General features: G+C 36.9%; 2 protein-coding genes across 3 annotated transcripts; one reads left to right on the top strand and one right to left on the bottom strand.

Annotated features, from left to right (window-relative positions):
- The first annotated feature begins 905 nt into the window (after positions 1 to 905).
- Positions 906 to 7,917, top strand: LOC136264611 (uncharacterized). Of its 2 annotated transcripts, none has more exons than XM_066059385.1 (5): positions 906 to 1,234; positions 4,609 to 5,432; positions 6,727 to 6,916; positions 6,995 to 7,180; positions 7,303 to 7,917. In XM_066059385.1, exons 1-5 carry the CDS (start codon positions 918 to 920, stop codon positions 7,829 to 7,831), a joined length of 2,046 nt encoding a protein of 681 aa, XP_065915457.1. In that variant the 5' UTR covers positions 906 to 917; the 3' UTR covers positions 7,832 to 7,917. The 2 variants fall into 2 exon arrangements, with proteins under 2 accessions (XP_065915457.1, XP_065915456.1); XM_066059384.1 differs by having other exon boundaries at positions 6,995 to 7,255.
- A 4,957-nt stretch (positions 7,918 to 12,874) lies between these two features.
- Positions 12,875 to 13,657, bottom strand: LOC136264734 (E3 ubiquitin-protein ligase TRIM71-like). The gene has a single exon (XM_066059509.1). The coding sequence runs from the start codon at positions 13,655 to 13,657 to the stop codon at positions 12,875 to 12,877; it is 783 nt and encodes a 260-aa protein (XP_065915581.1).
- Positions 13,658 to 17,344: the final 3,687 nt, after the last annotated feature.

Raw genomic sequence — 17,344 nt, 5'->3', positions numbered from 1 at the left:
ATAGCTAGCATAGGCGGTGGAGACGGGGGGGGGGGCATGCCCCCCCCCCCCCCCCCCCAACTTTTTTGGGACACTGTTTGCAAGAAAAGATCGAGATACTCTTATAGAACAGTCAGGATCTGAATACTGCATTCAGAGAAGCAGTGTTGCAAATTACTTAGCTACGTATGCGTAGTTATAAATAAGGAGATATAATTGGTGGAGAGCAGTTATTGTCAGTAGGCTGTGACTTTTTTTTCTTTTTTTTTTTTTTTTGGTTTTCAACTCACAGCTGGCCTGGCCCCCTCACTCTTTGGCCTGCTCCACCGCCCCTGATAGCTAGCATTATCTAGCAGAGCAACGCTGGAAGATTATGACAGTGCTGCGTGACAGCAGATTGCTGAGTGAGTCAGTGACATCGTGGGGCTAAAAGGACTAAATAGAGAGAGTTATAGCTACTCTTATAACTATAAGTAGCTAATGGCGGGCGGTGCATGCGGCCGCACTCGGCGTATGCCTGTATCCATACATTTCTGTACTACGTAGCTATACACATGCATGCATGCAGCACCTCAATTTATATCTATATGTAGTCAACCGACCTTCTTATTTTGTTTTGTTGTCTTTGTTTTTATCCAGGTTACAGCTATCCTATATATATGAGCAAGAAGATGAAGGTGTGTGTGGTAGGTGCTGGGGGAGCAGGCTTGTGCGCTGCTCGCAACCTGAGTCGATTGTCACAATTATTCCAAATAGACGTGTTTGAGCAAACAGAGAGTGTAGGTGGTACCTGGGTGTATACCCCAGAAACTGGAACTAGAAATGGTCTACCAATCCACCAGAGTATGTACAAGAACCTTCGGTGAGTTGCAACAGCTAGCTAGGCTTGTAAATTTTTCTGGTTTTGGCTTTGCAGGACTAATGAACCGAAGGATATAATGGCCTACTTGGACTTTCAGTTTGATCCTCATCTTCCATCTTACATCCATCACACTGATATGCAGAATTACCTGCAGCATTATGCAAACCACTTCAACATAATGCCCCTAATTCACTTCAGTACTGTAGTGACCAGCATTACCTCAAATTGCATGGAGTACACGCCACCTCCGATTGGGGATATCCAGTTTCCAGTAAACCAAGATGATCCACCAAACACCGGTTTCACTTTTCACGAGTGGAAAGTTACCACCCAGAATGTGTTGACTAAAGTGACTAATACAGAGGTCTATGATGCAGTGATGGTATGCAATGGGTAAGTTAATGCACTGTATTGTAGAGGGTGTGTGGAACCACTCAGAGTCATGTATAACTACACTGTTAAAAATGAAGTGCTATGGTAGCACCTAGAGGTGTTATTTTTGACTGGAATAGTCTAAATTTAGCACTTTTAGGTACTACCATAGCATTTTTAGGTGCCATCATAGCATTTTTAACAGTGTACAATGTAGGCAAGTGTGTCTATTTTCATAACTCTGGAAGATGAGTTGTGCAATCAGGCACTGATCCAGAAATAAATCAACTGATGGGGGGGGGGGGGAGGTGATAGTTGGCCGAGGTTCACAACACATTATAATTTTACTTGTCATTTGTACATGTTATACCATGCAATATGCCTAGCTTGTGTGTTGCACAGGTGTACAAATAAAAAGTTTTCCTAAACTATATGTACTGGTATATTATTATCACCTAATATATTATACCAGCATAGTATACTCAGGCCAGGTCTGCAAGCTGACTTTACAAATGAATTAAATACAGCATTATTAAATCTAATTAGAAGTTATAGGCAGGTACGTGGCTGGAGCATTGTATTTACAACGCCATAATTAACTGCTACCATATTTACCACTTGCCTTTTAATCTCAGAAACTCGCAAAATTTTGTGTTGGAGATGGCACAGTGCATGGTTTAGGTGGCTAATGTTACTGATATCCTCACAGGAAGATAGACAAGAGTGAGAAACAGGAAGCAAGCATTTTTGAAGTATAAACACCTTGAGGAGGAAGTTTTTATGCACTAACTTTAATGTGGTTTATACTTCAAAGGTGCTAGTCAGTTTCCAGCATATCTTATAGATGTAGTCTAGGTGGCACAAGTTTTTTAGTGCCATAGCCAATCCAACTGCCACAAATTTCTTCATCAATATATATTTATTTATATAAGGGACTCCAGGCATCAGGTGAATTCTGAATACCATTTTATAACATTAATATATGTACCTTAATACAATCCTTACAAATGGTCAACCTATTCATATGGCTTTCAAGGAAACAGGTGGTCATTGCTGGGTGACAGTAACCCTTCCATGAAAGTTTTCTTGTGAATGCAACTTCCTACTTAATGCATTTCTTAGCACCATACAATGCATTTACAGTATTCTAATGGATTGTTGTAAAAAGTAGACTAATATGATTGTTTGTCTTCTATTACAAGAAATCCATGGTAAAGTGTTTTATGTGATTAGTATTTATACACAGTTGTTTATACACATACATATGATATCACTACTTATAGTATTGCATGATGTAGTGGGTAGTTAGCCACCCCATCCACCCCTCTGGACCAGTACCTAGCAATATATATATATATTGAATTGATGGTAGAACTCTAGGTAGTGTTGGCTGTGCATAGAGGGCTGTTGTATATATTCCTGACTGGAATAATGGTGTTGTGGTTACTCGTCCCACAGAGCCTGCACTCTGCACTGGTAAGGTTGCGACCATTGGCTTATAATCTTGTCCAAAGGGACCTAAAGGATTCACACTTGCTCCTCCTAGCACAAACCCAACAGAGTTACCATAAATGGACTGACTTACACTTGACTGTGTCCCCTCAGACAGTTTCTCCAACTTATAGTATGTTCACGTTGAGCTGAATCCTGAAAAATGGCTAAAAATTAAAAGTGGATTTTTTCTCAACAGAGTTAACATTTCAGCCAACCAGATGATTATTGGCAACAGCAAAGGTGTCAACAACAGACACGTACAGTTTGGCTCCATTAAAAGTTTGGGAAAGGGCTGTAATGGACACTGTATTTATATGGCTTCCCTATAGGAAATGTATTGTGAAAATTTTGATTGGCCATAAATATTATGTCAAACATTTGAACAAAAAGATTTTGAAATATTTTTAGCGGGTCAAGCAGTACTACAAATGAGCCAAATTTCAGGATCGTATGTAATTGCATCCATGAGTTATTAAATGTTTTTGAGGGTTCAGCTCAACGTGAACATACTATAAGTGTAGCCAATTCCATCTCTGTCCTATGTAATCTATCACAGAGAACTTTAATCTCCCTCTCTTTCTCAGACATTTCTTCATCATGAGTCAGCAACTGCTGGCAATTAGTATGCCAAAGTTCTACCTTGTTGTCTTGTACTGTCTTGACCTCTTCTCTGAGACCTTGTAGTTCTGTGGACAACAACTGGTGTAACAGTTGTAGTTCTTCTTTCAGTCCAGTTAATTCTGTTACTCTTTGCTTCTCCAATTCCAATTTTCTCTGGACTTCCAGGAGCTTACTACTGTGATCCCTGACTTGGATTCTCAAACATGTCACCTCCTCCTGAGCCTCTAGTAACTCTGTCCTGGTCTTTGCTAACTTTTGTTCCATTGAGCTAAGAACATGCTCCAAACAGTTTTCTTCCTCAGAAAAGCCATTAGCTTCCTGCAAGACAAAGTCATCACATGGTTCAACAGATATCTCACTACTGCATGGGAGTTGGTGATGTTCTTGTAGGGATCCTATTCAAGGGAGGAAGAGATGTTCTTGTAGGGATCCTGAGAAACACTCCATTTACATCTTGTAAACACAGTTCTACAGCTTCTCCTGACTGACTTACTGTGACTTGAATGTTGGAGGATCTCTGTTCTCTTCCCTTAGTCTTCCACAAATCATTATGGATAAGTCATTGGCTGAAGCTTCAGTAGGCAAGTTTAAATTCCTTGCAATAAGTTGTTTATAGCTTAACAGGAGCCTCCTTGAGTTAAGGGGAAGGTCAAACCTTTCTTTCCCTCTGTTCCTTGTTCCTCCATTGAACTATGGCACTATAATGCTGTTATTTGCTACAGTCTAACCTTCTCCTAACTTTCTTCTAACTAACAGTCTATAATTTCTTAGTTCTCACAGTCTGACCTCTTCTAGTCTCTGCTTGGAGTCTAGGGGTAGTGTCTTCCTAGTAGATCTCGGTAGGACCTCCACTGTACCAATCTAGGTGCACCAGAAAGCAGTTCTACCCAAGCTAACCCCCCTTTAGCAGGAACAAGTAACATCAGCTACCACTTTCATTGGCAAATTTAGGAGACTCATCATATATTACAATTCATGTCTTTTATAGTCTAATTATCATGTGCCTTAATACACTAATTGTTTATTATTTAACACTTAAGTCTCATGACTGGGGTCAATGATCATGCCACTATGACATATATATATATATATATAAGTTTAGTTATAAACAGTACCTTATCTTTGAACTAATAATCAGTAGTCAGACTGTGCCATACTGTGTTTACAACCAGTTTACAACTGATTTACGATCCTGGTGGTAACATCTGATCCACCCACATACCATACTACAGTAAAATTATACTATCTGTATTCTACTAATTTTCATTTCATGTTCATAGACACCATTCTACTCCATGGAAACATGATATAGCTGGTTTGGAGAATTTTCCACCTAGCAGAATTATCCACAGTCACTCATATCGTACCCCAGCAAGCTATCATGGTCAGACTGTGTTAGTAGTGGGAGCAGGATATTCAGGCAAAGATATCATCCTGGATGTGGCTACTGTGGCAAACCAAGTTGTGCTGAGCAGCAGGAAGAAGCCAGTGACATGCCCTCTTCCTGATAATGTAAAACAGTTTGTGGAAATAGAGCAAGTTCAACAAGGTGGAGTCGTCCTTTTCAAAGATGGGAAGACACTCTCACCTGATTCTATCATAATATGTAATGGCTACAATTTCAGCTTTCCATTCCTGGACAAGACATGTGACCTTACTCTTGATGAACGATGGATGTCTCCACTATATAAGCATGTCTTCAATGCTGTACACCCATCCATGGCATTTATTGGCATCAACTTAGCTGTCGTAGCCTTTCCTACATTTGACCTGCAATGTCGTTGGGTGCTGTCTGTGTGGTCAGGGCTTTCCAAACTGCCATCTGCTGACAAAATGATTGAAGCTTGTGATGCAGAACGCATACAACAAGAATCAAATGGAGTGCCGAAGAAATATGCCCACAAGTTAGCTGCTAAACAATGGGATTATTACTATGATGTGGCAACTAGTGGAGGAAACTCCACACTCAATTATGGCTTACGTCTGTTGTATGACACTGGCACTGCCTACCGAGAGACAAACTTGATTGACTACAAGAACTTTCAGCATATTATGACTGGCCACTCAACATTCTTGTCAATTACAGACTCAAAAACTCCTAAAGGTATTATGAGCAAACAACATTACAATGTATATATATATATATATATATAGGCGTCTTATACGTAAATCAGGAAATCATAGCTAAGTGTTATAATTTTAAATGCAAAGTATTCTTATTTTGATAGCTAAATGGCCAAATAATAGTTTGTAGTGAAACTTTTAACAGAAAAAAGGGAAGCGAATTCTTATAAATTCTTGTGTGTAGTAAGGAGATAACCACAATCTGAGATCACTGGCAGCTGGATCTCCACAATGACATTAACATAATATGATACCTTGCTTGAGCCCAAGCTGGTTATACCATACATTCTGATCTTCATCCTCAATAAAATTGACCTTGTACCCTAGACTCTAGGTAGAATTCTTTGCAAAATCACGTTCACACTAGCTGTGATTCTAACGAATCAATTATAATACACTTTTACAAATTAATGATCAACGATTTTCTTTGATCAAATGGTATATAGCTTGACTTCTGACTTCCACATTGACCAAGAGTAAAGAGCAGAGATGAAGTGCCATCATCTTGTCACTGTACAGATCTACAATGAAATCAACCAAATATAGTGTCATGCTCCAAATCAAATTCCCATGTGGGGGTAGGGCTGAGGTAATTATTCTTATGTTTTTTGCATTATTCTATTCAGAATTTCCTGGAAAAAGCTTGCATTATGCTCCAAAAGATATGCATTATTCTCAAAATTATTCCAATAAATTGAAATAGAAATGTAGAATTGACTGTTTATTTAAAATTCTGTGGTTAATTATTGCACATAAACAAGATATTTCATTGTTCTAATAGAGTAGTATGCAAAAATAGGATCGATTGCTTTATTAGAGTATATATAAGTGAATGTTCTATTAGAGTATCTCGATCTGGTGAGTGTTCTATTAGAGTATCTCGATCTGGTGAGTGTTCTATTAGAGTATATCGATCGTTCATTCATATAATTCTTTCAAAATGCTAGCATTATGCTAGAATAATGATTTCTGGCATTATGCTGAAAATTATTCCGGCATATTTACCAAACCCCTATGTGGGGGTATAGCTAATAAAGCATAATTATTTTAAATTTCATACAGTTAACACTGATGGTTAATTTTCCAGGTTTACGGCAGTGTCACAGTGTCACAAATGTTAATTTGTAGTGCTCAGAAAGCACACACACACACACACACACACACACACACACACACACACACACACACGCACACACACACACACACACACACACACAGTGAATGTACACTTATACTACTTGCTCATCTATGGATGATTTTTATTTTGCTTGCAGACATTGAGGCAAAGCCCAAAATCAAGATAGCAGTCATTGGCACTGGTATATCAGGGTTGTGTGCTGTGAGACATTGTTGTAAGTTTTTGGACTGTGTGTCTGTGACTATGTATGAAGAAGGAGCCCAGATAAAGTCGTGGTGGGATCACTGTACAGTAAATGGAGGAAAACCATCTGGGGAATATCTTAGGTAAGCTGCTTAGTATATTTTGCTATATTTTGGGGACCACAACATTTAATTGCTTAATTTATTGTGTTGTTGCTTTAGAACCACTTTGCCAGCTGATCTGGCTGGTTTTCAGGATTTTGCCTTTCAACCCAACACTGATACATTTCCCACTCCAGCTCAAATACTGAAGTACTTACAAGATTATTGTGAACACTACAACCTGCTTCAGCATGTGGAGTTCAACCATAAAGTGAACCATGTGAGCTTGAAGGAGGATGGCAAATGGTTCGTTAAAGTCACAGATCTCAACAACAACCAATCATCATGTGAAGAGTTTGACAATGTATTTGTGTGTTCAGAGTAAGTGTATAGTCTGTGTTGAATTATAAAATTGTTTTTTTTTGTAGCTTACTGAATCAGTTTACTGCACCAGTGGAAGACTTTAAGATGGAAAAAACCCACCTACAAAATAAATTTGATTTATATGCTAACACTTTAGCATACCTTGATGATTCTTGTGGTGTCACCACTGACAGCAAATGTGGTATACAACATCTCTATATTCACACGTTCAATGCATACCACCCCAGCATGGCATTTCTGGGCACACTTACAAATATCTCGTTTGCTTATTGTGACATGCAGGTCATGTGGGCATTGAGGGTGTGGCTGGGCTTGCAGCAGCCACCACTGCAATCAACAACTGAGATACTTGAGGAGTGTGATCAAACTAACCATAGTGCCCACTGCCACTTGGATTTAGTACATATTTATAATGATTTAGCCCATTATTCTGAAATGCAGCCCGCAAGTCCAGTATTTTCTGCAGTGATGGGCCATGTTTTCAAAAGCCGGGAGACTGATCATCTTCAATCAAAGAATGAAAACTATAATATCATCAGCCAACAGCATTGGATTTTAACCAATAATAACTAAACTGAAGTGTTTATAATCTTATGCATTTAAAAATCTGTACAGTGTTTGTTTTCAAAGTTATTAGATAGCTATAGTGTAGCAGTGAACCTCCCTATATATATATATATAAACAGTGATTACTGCTGTTTTACAAATTGTTACATCTGAGCACAACCATGCAAGTTATGTGAAATGCTCCAATCGACCTTGTCATAGAATTGTAACAATACATGGGGAGCTATATAGTACAATTGCACTTTCCAAGAAGGTATTACATCATCACCATCAGAGCTGGGGGTAACTAGTTACTTTTGTAACTAAGTTACATAACTGATTACTTTTAAAGTAATAAGTAATATAACTAGTTACTTGCTTTGTAACTAGTAACTTGTAACTAGGAGTAATTGTCTGAAAAGTAACTAAGTTACTATAGTAACTAATTACAATAGTTACATTGTAACTATAACTAATTATGCTTTAAAAGCAAGAGCACTCCATAAATGTTACAACCACATTAAGTAGACAGATGCTGTGTACTGTTCTCTATGATTCAGCTTGAATAACAGGCGTAGCAATAATTAAAACTGACCTAAAATAGCCACAGAATTATTATTTTAAGTGCACATATGTATTACATCCCTTAATGATGCATTTTTGAGCAAAATTCATGTTACAAAAGCTAAAAACAAGTCATAATTTATACTACGAAAGTAACTAATAACTAGAGTACTTAGTTACCTTTCAAAAAGTAACTGTAACTATAACTAAGTTACACTGGATAAAAGTAATGCGTAACTAGTAATCAGTTACATTTCTGAAGTAACTACCCCAATTCTGATCACCACATTATTATCCAGTTAACATTCCATGGCTTCTGATGAGATCATGATGATATACTAATGATGAGTAGGCCACATAGTCACAACATGGATATTATGTAATAGCATGATATGTGTATCAAACATGCATGTACATAATACTACCATGAAAACAAAATATTGTCACATTACACATAGACACACGATCTGTAGCATGTATATGTGAGGGGGCATAGGAAAAGGGACCTATAGCGACCTTTTAAACTTTTGAGTAAAACTCAGTAAATTTCTGTTTATTGTTAGGTGAATATAGTAAATTACATATATTAGAAAATTACCCTTGTATTTAAATTCTTCATACCTTTTGAAACAATTGAGTATTGACTTGAAATTTGAAATATGAATAGTTGGAAAGTTGTGGAATTCTTTGATTAGCATAACTCAAATTCCATGACCAACTGCTATAGGTCCCTTTTCCTATGCCCTTCACATATTATGACAGATCAGTTAATGAACTCAGGACTCACCACATATAAACAAATACACGAAATTAACAAGGAGAAAACATCCTGACCACCTGGCAGACTCCTGTAAGTCACGATGTTCAAGTGTAAATTGGATGACTGCAGGTTTGAGGCCGCCCAGGTGCAGTCATGGATTTTTTCTTCTTTCTGCACCTTTCAAACATACTTCATTAAACAGGCTGTAGGATCAAATTTCCTACAGACCTTCAGCACTTGCGCTTTAAAGCCTTAATAAATAAATATGATAAAATCTCCCAACTTTGACTTAGAATGCAGGCCCCAAAAATACATCTAATTACTAAGGCTACATGACCTGGTAAATGTATACTAAAACAGTCCAGAGGATCTACCAACGTCTAGCTCTGGTAGCAGTAAATTAATATTGATATTAACCGGAAAAATAGTTACTGATAAGATGTAAAAGGAATTAAGGAGTAAAACAGTTCACAGGAGCAGGTACATAATTATTTTGGTCACTTGGGATAGGAACAGAGGTAGTAATGTAAGTATGTAGATTGAAGCTATTTTTCACTTTAGGATGAATCAATTAATTGGTAAGCTATTCCAAAATCTGGCCATTATCCATCATTACTACTCCCTTGGGTTTAAAAAGCTTCTTTTTAAAGATCAGTACTTCAATGACAGACAGTTTGAACAGCTGTCAGTGGAGGCAAGAGCAAAATTAAACAAATCTGTTAACAACTCTTATTAACCACATGCATGCAACCATCACTTAATTATATAGCAGTATGTTAAAGGTACATATTAAGTTGTATGTACTACTGTACGTACATACCATATTTTAGTGTAAAATATCACTCAACACATATACTTTCTGACCATACATACACACACCAGCACACACACACACACGTCACTGTTATATAGCTGTTTAATGTACATGTGATTATCAATTTGACCTTGACAAAACCATGCATGGATCCTGAAACATTAATATAGATACAACATAGTAACAAGTTATTGTAGTATACAAGTTAACTACTCTGTATAGGCATGTTGTGGGAGCGTGTTTCTTGAGCAATTAAATTCGGGGTACACATTGGTTGGATGTTTATTAATTGTATAACTTAGCACCATTCCTTCCTTTGATGTGTAATACCCATACTAGTATAGCAATAAAGCTGATAAAAATGGTCTCCACTAGCATTATATAGTTAGCTTACTTAGCTAACACATTTAATTCACATTGCAGTCATGACTATAACTGTAAACTGTATATAACTGAAGTTGTAGTGTGACTGGAGGTATAAATGACCTCGGGACTGTCATTTCCAACATCCCTACTAAATTTAATTGTTTATAATTATATCTTTTCACATTTTATAGGGACATTTCTAGAAAGCATGCAGCCTAGCTTTAGCAGTTGCTTTACCCATGCAAAGTCACAGCTATGAGAAATTCTCTCTGACACCTACGTTAGTTAGCAGCCATAATTCATTTGGCGGGTTTGGGAATTAATATTAACATGTATGGATACTTGGCTACTTATTTAACTTCCTTGCTGTTCATGATCAGTTACACACTGTCCCAGGTTGCATTTAGCTCAGTATCATCTAAAGTAGGCTAGCCATAGTCTTTGTTGGAAGCAGCTAACTATATCATGTATGATAGCATGTATGTGTTGATCTGAGCATCAATTCTTTGTTGTTTTAATAAAATTATAATGGTGCTTTTCTTTGCTATAATAATATAGCTACTTCATAAATATATTAAATAGATGAATAACCTTGATGCAGTGGTGCTTAGACAACCCTGGGTCTGTCTTAAATGCCATAATTTTCTTTTGCAACACACAATATAATAAAGTCTCTAACACCAGTTGTCTTGTAGCCTCCCATTCTGGCTGTGAGTCCTCTTATCACACTACAATCATCCTGACTACATATTATCTTCATGATCAACTTGTAACACTGAAAATCCTGAAACTATAATGACTAATAGCTATAGCTACAGTGTAGTTTCCTGTTCTAGTTAATACCACTTAGTTAAGTATCCTGGCAATAAAATATATATCCAAGTAGAGCAGACAAATTTCTGATACAGGGCTAACAACACACCCCTCAAGTGTGATTATGTGTATCAGAATACTACAGTAGGTTAATTGTTATGAAAAGATGACCATAATGGCATTATGGCTGCAAAAAAGCTCACAAAACAACAAATGGTTAAAAGTATAGCAAATTAAACAAGCAACGTTACTCTCATGATTATTACACACTTGAATATACTCTTACAAAAGTACACAGCATATTCTAGCTCGTTCTGTATTGTAATATACTCTCTGTTGGAGCAAATTTTGTAGCAGGATACCAGCAGCTTTCATTTTCTTTACTTCTTTGCAAGACTTTATGCTCTTCAGTATTAATCACATAGAGCCCAAGCCCCGAGGTATATAGGTTTAACATGTTAAATCCCTTCTAACTATTGGGATCTTCTCAATCACCATAACAACTCTGAACAGAATTTAGTTGAATGGTTGCACAATAAAATAGGAAGATATACGTAAGAAGCTATATAATTGATAGGAACAAGCTGAGTTCTGGCTCAATTGCAAGTGCCATACCCTCCTTAAGCACTCGCGTAGTTCTGAAACTGCAGTGTGTAAAAGTTGGATGCATATCTAAAATATGCACCCACTAACCTTTAGATGTGTTGATTGCATCCTCCAACATAATTTGCATTGTTCACATTATACTTATGTTGCTTTCACTGACTTGTAACCATAAAGGGATTTTCTACCACATAATTCAGTTGTTTTTTTTAATTTCTCTGTCTCTAATATAGCCTAGATATTTTATCCCCCACTATATTAAATTTTGTATCCTCAGTAAAGAGTTATAACTAGACATTACTATTCCCTTTGCTCCTGACTATACTGAACTAGATACTGTACTGACAGTCTGTAATTCTAGATTGTTTCTGCTATCTTAATAGAACTACCATGTAGGAGAGAGTATGTATGTACTCTAGTGTACAAAGGAACTACATATATGATATAAAATGTAGCTACTTTTGTGCATGTGGTTGTACAAAGCTGAAATGTGTAATTTGAAGTAGTGTAAAGTCTTTTAATTGGCCCATAATATATTTATTGAAGAATACACATGATCACAGTAATAAATGTGACCAATGTACATGCACTAACAGTTTGTGTTGTAGAGATTAATGCCTGCTGGATAAAGAAAGAAAATGGCAATTCATTGGTCGCTTGAAAAGTACAACCGACTGTCAAGAATGAAACTATTGTGTCCAAAATACTTTATGTATGTATGTCTAGTTACAGTCAAAATTTCTACTATTATGACATTAACTATGTACGCAGCAAGATTTTAATTTCCATTAAAAGTACTCTGTAAATTTAATGCATATGAACATTTCTTTTAAATTGCCCATTCATGAATTGAAGTTGTCTGCTTATGTACAGATAGTATAGTGATAACACATGAGGCACCTGTACTACTTGTGTTTTGTGAGCTGTCGTTGAAAATTGCTGAAATATTTTTGCAAATAATGTAATATAAAAGCTAATGCACGCATACACACTAAATAACTCAGGTAACTACTACAAAAAGAGCATAAAGTAGTTACAAGTTTACAGTAATAATTATGAAAAACTTGCATGTTATAAACTTGTGCATAACTACAATAGCAATGTAATAGCCAAAACTACAGTTTGCATATATAGAGTATAATTGTTGCAATTAATAATCAGAGAAAATCTGGATTCTTTTGTTGGAATAATCACAGACATAAATGCTACCGTTAGGAGTACAGGCTATTGCTCGGGGAGCTGAAAACTGACCAGCACTAGAGCCACTCGATCCAAAGCAGTGTATGAAGACACCATCTTTGTCAAAGATTGATACACGATTGTTACCTAGCTCAGTTACAAGGATAAAGTCATATAAATCAATAGCCAGACCAAATGGATTGCTCAGTTGACCCCCATCACTACCCTGTGTACCAATCTTGTCCACATAGTTACCATCAAGAGTAAATATGGAGATGCAGTGATGACCATAGTCAGTAACAAGTACCTGATTGGTACTGGTAACTGCTACATCATAGGGATTGTCCAAATGATCTGACCCAAAAGTGTTGCTGTACTGGCTATTATACAAAAATACTGAGATGCGGTTATTACCTTGATCAGCAACATAAACTTTGTCACTGTATACTGTGATATCTGCTGGACTGGATAGCTGACCATCACCCGATCCTTTGTTGCCGAACTGTAGTAAGTAGCCACCATCGATGTCAAACTTCTGCACCCTTTTGTTATTATGATCGACCACATACAAGTGGTTGTTGGCATCAAATGCTAATCCATGAGGATTACCAAACTGGCTATTTCCATTTCCATTGGACCCAAATTTTTTAGCCACCTGGTCTTTATCATCAAATATGCACACACAATGGTTGGAATAATCTGCTACTGTCCACACACCATCCTTGCCAAATGCAATACCCCATGGCTCACCCATCTTTCCATCATAATTCACCGTCTTTCTAGGTTTATCTAGTGTAGTGTGCTGACGTATTAAAATGTTGAACGGACATTTTTCGTTAATGTTCTGTTCCTTAACAGTTGCTGAAACCTCCACCTTTCCAGGTTGGATGGGTACAAAGGAGGCTGTATAGCTGCTATCTTCGTTTTTTCAACCCTAACTGTAATAACATCTCCTGTTTTTGGCTTTGCTTGAGCAGCTATTTTACTATCTCCTTTTCTGCTAGGATGATGATTGTCATCTTTGGTTATAATTGTGAGTTTCACCTCCTTACCAACCTGTCCATAGGCTGGAATGTATGCAATTGCAGTATTGAATGTTGAATTATCACCATATGAGAGATTGCCAAAGAAAGGAAAGGAATGCTCATGCTCTTTGCTAAAATTCATATTTGCTAATTCTACTGGTTCAATGTCTAGGTTTTTGTAACTTTTATCTAGTCTATTCACATCTTCAGTTATTTGTTTTTTCATAAACAATGCTTCATGATTATCTGACCGAATCTTCACTACCTCGCTCAACTTTTTCGAACACTCAAGTTGGTCATGATTATGTTTAAGCTGCTGTAGTTGTAACAAAGCTGCCTTCTTCTTTTGTGCTGATACTTCACGTAACTCTTGCTTCAAATTTTTTCTTTGTTGTTTCAATGTTTGTTCTACCTGGTCAAAGTAACTATCAATTTCTTGCTCAACCTCAGCAGCTTGTAACTCAATCTTCTCAATGGTGGAAGAAACCTTTTTCTCACTTGTGGTTAATTTATCAATCATATCATCTACTGGTTTAATAACTTCATCCATCTTGTCTAGATGTTGTTTTGCCATCTTTTTCACAGCATCATGCTTGTGTCCTGCATGGTCTTTTATAGTACAATAGTGACATACCAACTGGTCACATGTTTCACAGTAGAAACTTAGTTGTTTTTTCATGTTCATTACACCGTTCTTTTTTTGATGAGTTTAATTGCAAGTTGATATCTTTCTTCTCAGATCGTATTTCATCAAGCTGTAGTACACTGTGACCTTGATGGTGTGGCGCGCCGGCTTCTTGGGCCGCACGACACACTACCGTGTGTCTTGATCTGCAGTATGCATACTTTTCTACAAGTTACCCCTAGACCATTAATAAGGGCTGCATTAAAAAGCAATCAAAATGGGAAAAAATGAAAATTTTAATTTACAGAGTTGTAAAGTACATGGCTCATGTGGTTATTAAAACAGACTGGATTCATATAATCGACCATTCTTACTGTTTAATTTGCTGTTTGGAATTATAGTTGGCCCTAGCTTTTCTCATAGCTTCATAAGTGTCACATGGCTTTTGGTTCAATAGCTCCGGCATTATATTGCACCGACTTCCGGTTCTATTTATGTATTTATTTATTTATTTATTTATTGCTTTATGGTGTAGACACACCAAAGGTCTGATGGTAACATGTACCAACAGCCGTTTTGCACATTACATTACTATACTTATTTACATATTTAGTCATATGCACACATACATACAGTTTCTACAGATAGTATAAATTTGAGGTGGGTGGACATGGCTGATGGCATCTTGAACAAGGGCACAGATAGTGCAATGTGCAGCAGCTATTATCATCAAAATTAGTTAGAAAATGATCCCAGAGAAAGGTTTTCAGTTTTGATGAAATGATAAGTCCAAATTAAGGATGGGTATGGTGTGGTAAGCTGTGGAAATAAGAATGTCTAGACACATTATTAAAATATTGGGATAATCAGTTTGCTATTGGCTGGTATTAGCGGAACTAAAGTTGATTTAATTGTGAATATTGAACTGTTTAGTTTGTATCTTGGTTGATTTGATTACAAATAATATATCTTGTAACTCAAACAAGTTTATCAGGAGAAGGATCCTTAGTTTTATTTAGTGGGTTTTGTAGCTACTGGTGTAGTCATTCAATAGATATTGGTGGCATGGTGATGGTGCTGAATTTGTTCAATAGTTGGGATGTCTTTCATCAGATGTGGATGCCATGCTTGGATGCAATAGAGTAGTTGAGATTGAACCATTGAAATATATTATATGAGCATTGTAGAGGTACTTGAAAGAACTGGCAATAAATCAGAGTAAAAGTTATTGATACAAACACTTTGATAGCGATTGTCAGATAGTCCCTAATAGTAGAGCGGCTAAGCAACAAATTTGATGAAATCGTTCACTTTGTGATAAAAGCACATTTTCTGTGGAAGTTGAATAAGGTATACTAAATCATTTGAGATACGATGCCATGTCAAAATCATTGCCTTAGGGCATGTTTGGAAACTTTTAAACTAGGTTATAAGCCTACTTCTCAGGGCTGGGGGAGCCACCCAGGCAGCCCCAGGCAAGAGCCTGACCAATATTGCACATCAACAGTTCAACTGACTAGGTTGGGGACATATTTTGTCCACCCAAATGAATTATTGCCTGACCAATATTATGTTGCTTCCCCAGTCCTGCTTCTAGCTGGCTGGTTATGAAACCATACAAGTGCATTAAATCTTCATTTTTGCTTAAATCGCATGAATGTATTTCAAATTTGGTGTAATCTTTCAAATTGTTGTAAAATAACCTGTTTTTAAACACTTCTAATGGAAACAATATTTTAGTGCTAAAAGTATAATACAAATAATATATTGCACATATATACCATAACCCTATGTACTTCTCAACATAGCAAGCTATATAATGATCTGGATGGACACCTCCCTTGACCAGCTTTTAGATATGACCATCCCTTGCTCATCTATTCAGATGCAAAGTTTCAGTATATTTACTATCTAACACTGCTTGAAGTATCTTAGTTTACTACAGTGGTATATCTCCAGTATATGGAACAGTTAATTGTTTGTTATTTTAGTAGTTTTTCAGTAAACCCGCATTCACTGATGTTTTATTGAGAGTTTAAAACTTAGTAAAATAATTATGTTCCATATACTTAAGTTTACTGACACTTTACTATCAGTATAACTACAGTAAGGCATCTTAACAAATTAGTAAACTAAGAACCTTCAAGCAGTGTAATCCAAAACAGCCAAGCTGTAAAAAAAGAGTGCGGCCCTGAGAAAGGCTATGGTGAAAAAAGATGTGAAATCCAAGGTGGCGGCCAAGAAATGGCTGTGATGGTAGGCTAATGGTAAAAATTTTAATAACAACAATTCAGGTGAATTTTGTGCCAAGACCAAGTGGCACCAAATTCACCTGAATTGTTGTTATTAAAATTTTTACCATTAACCTACCATCACAGCCATTTCTTGGCCGCCACCTTGGATTTCACATCTTTTTTCACCATAGCCTTTCTCAGGGCCGCACTCTTTTTTTACAGCTTGGCTGTTTTGGATTAGATTTCACTTCTTTTTGTATTTGTATACCCCAAAGCCAGCCTATGGCCAGCTTTAGGGCTTTTTAACCTGTCATTTTTTCTTTACTACAGGAAGAAGAAAAGGTGAAGCAGGGTGATTTCTTTGTAGCTGACCTCTCTGCAAGGTGACCCTTCTAGCTGATCTCTCTACCGGATGACTTGTTTGTAGCTGAACTCTCTACAGGGTGGTTTGTTCATAGCTGAACTCTCTACAAGGTAACTTCTTCTAGCTGATCTTTCTACAGGGTGATTTGTTTGTAGCTGAATTCTCTACAGGGTGGTTTGTTTGTAGCTGAACT

The sequence above is a fragment of the Dysidea avara genome, chromosome 8, assembly GCF_963678975.1.
Source record: "Dysidea avara chromosome 8, odDysAvar1.4, whole genome shotgun sequence".
NCBI classification, from domain to species: domain Eukaryota; kingdom Metazoa; phylum Porifera; class Demospongiae; order Dictyoceratida; family Dysideidae; genus Dysidea; species Dysidea avara.
This window is presented reverse-complemented; position numbering and strand designations above follow the sequence as displayed.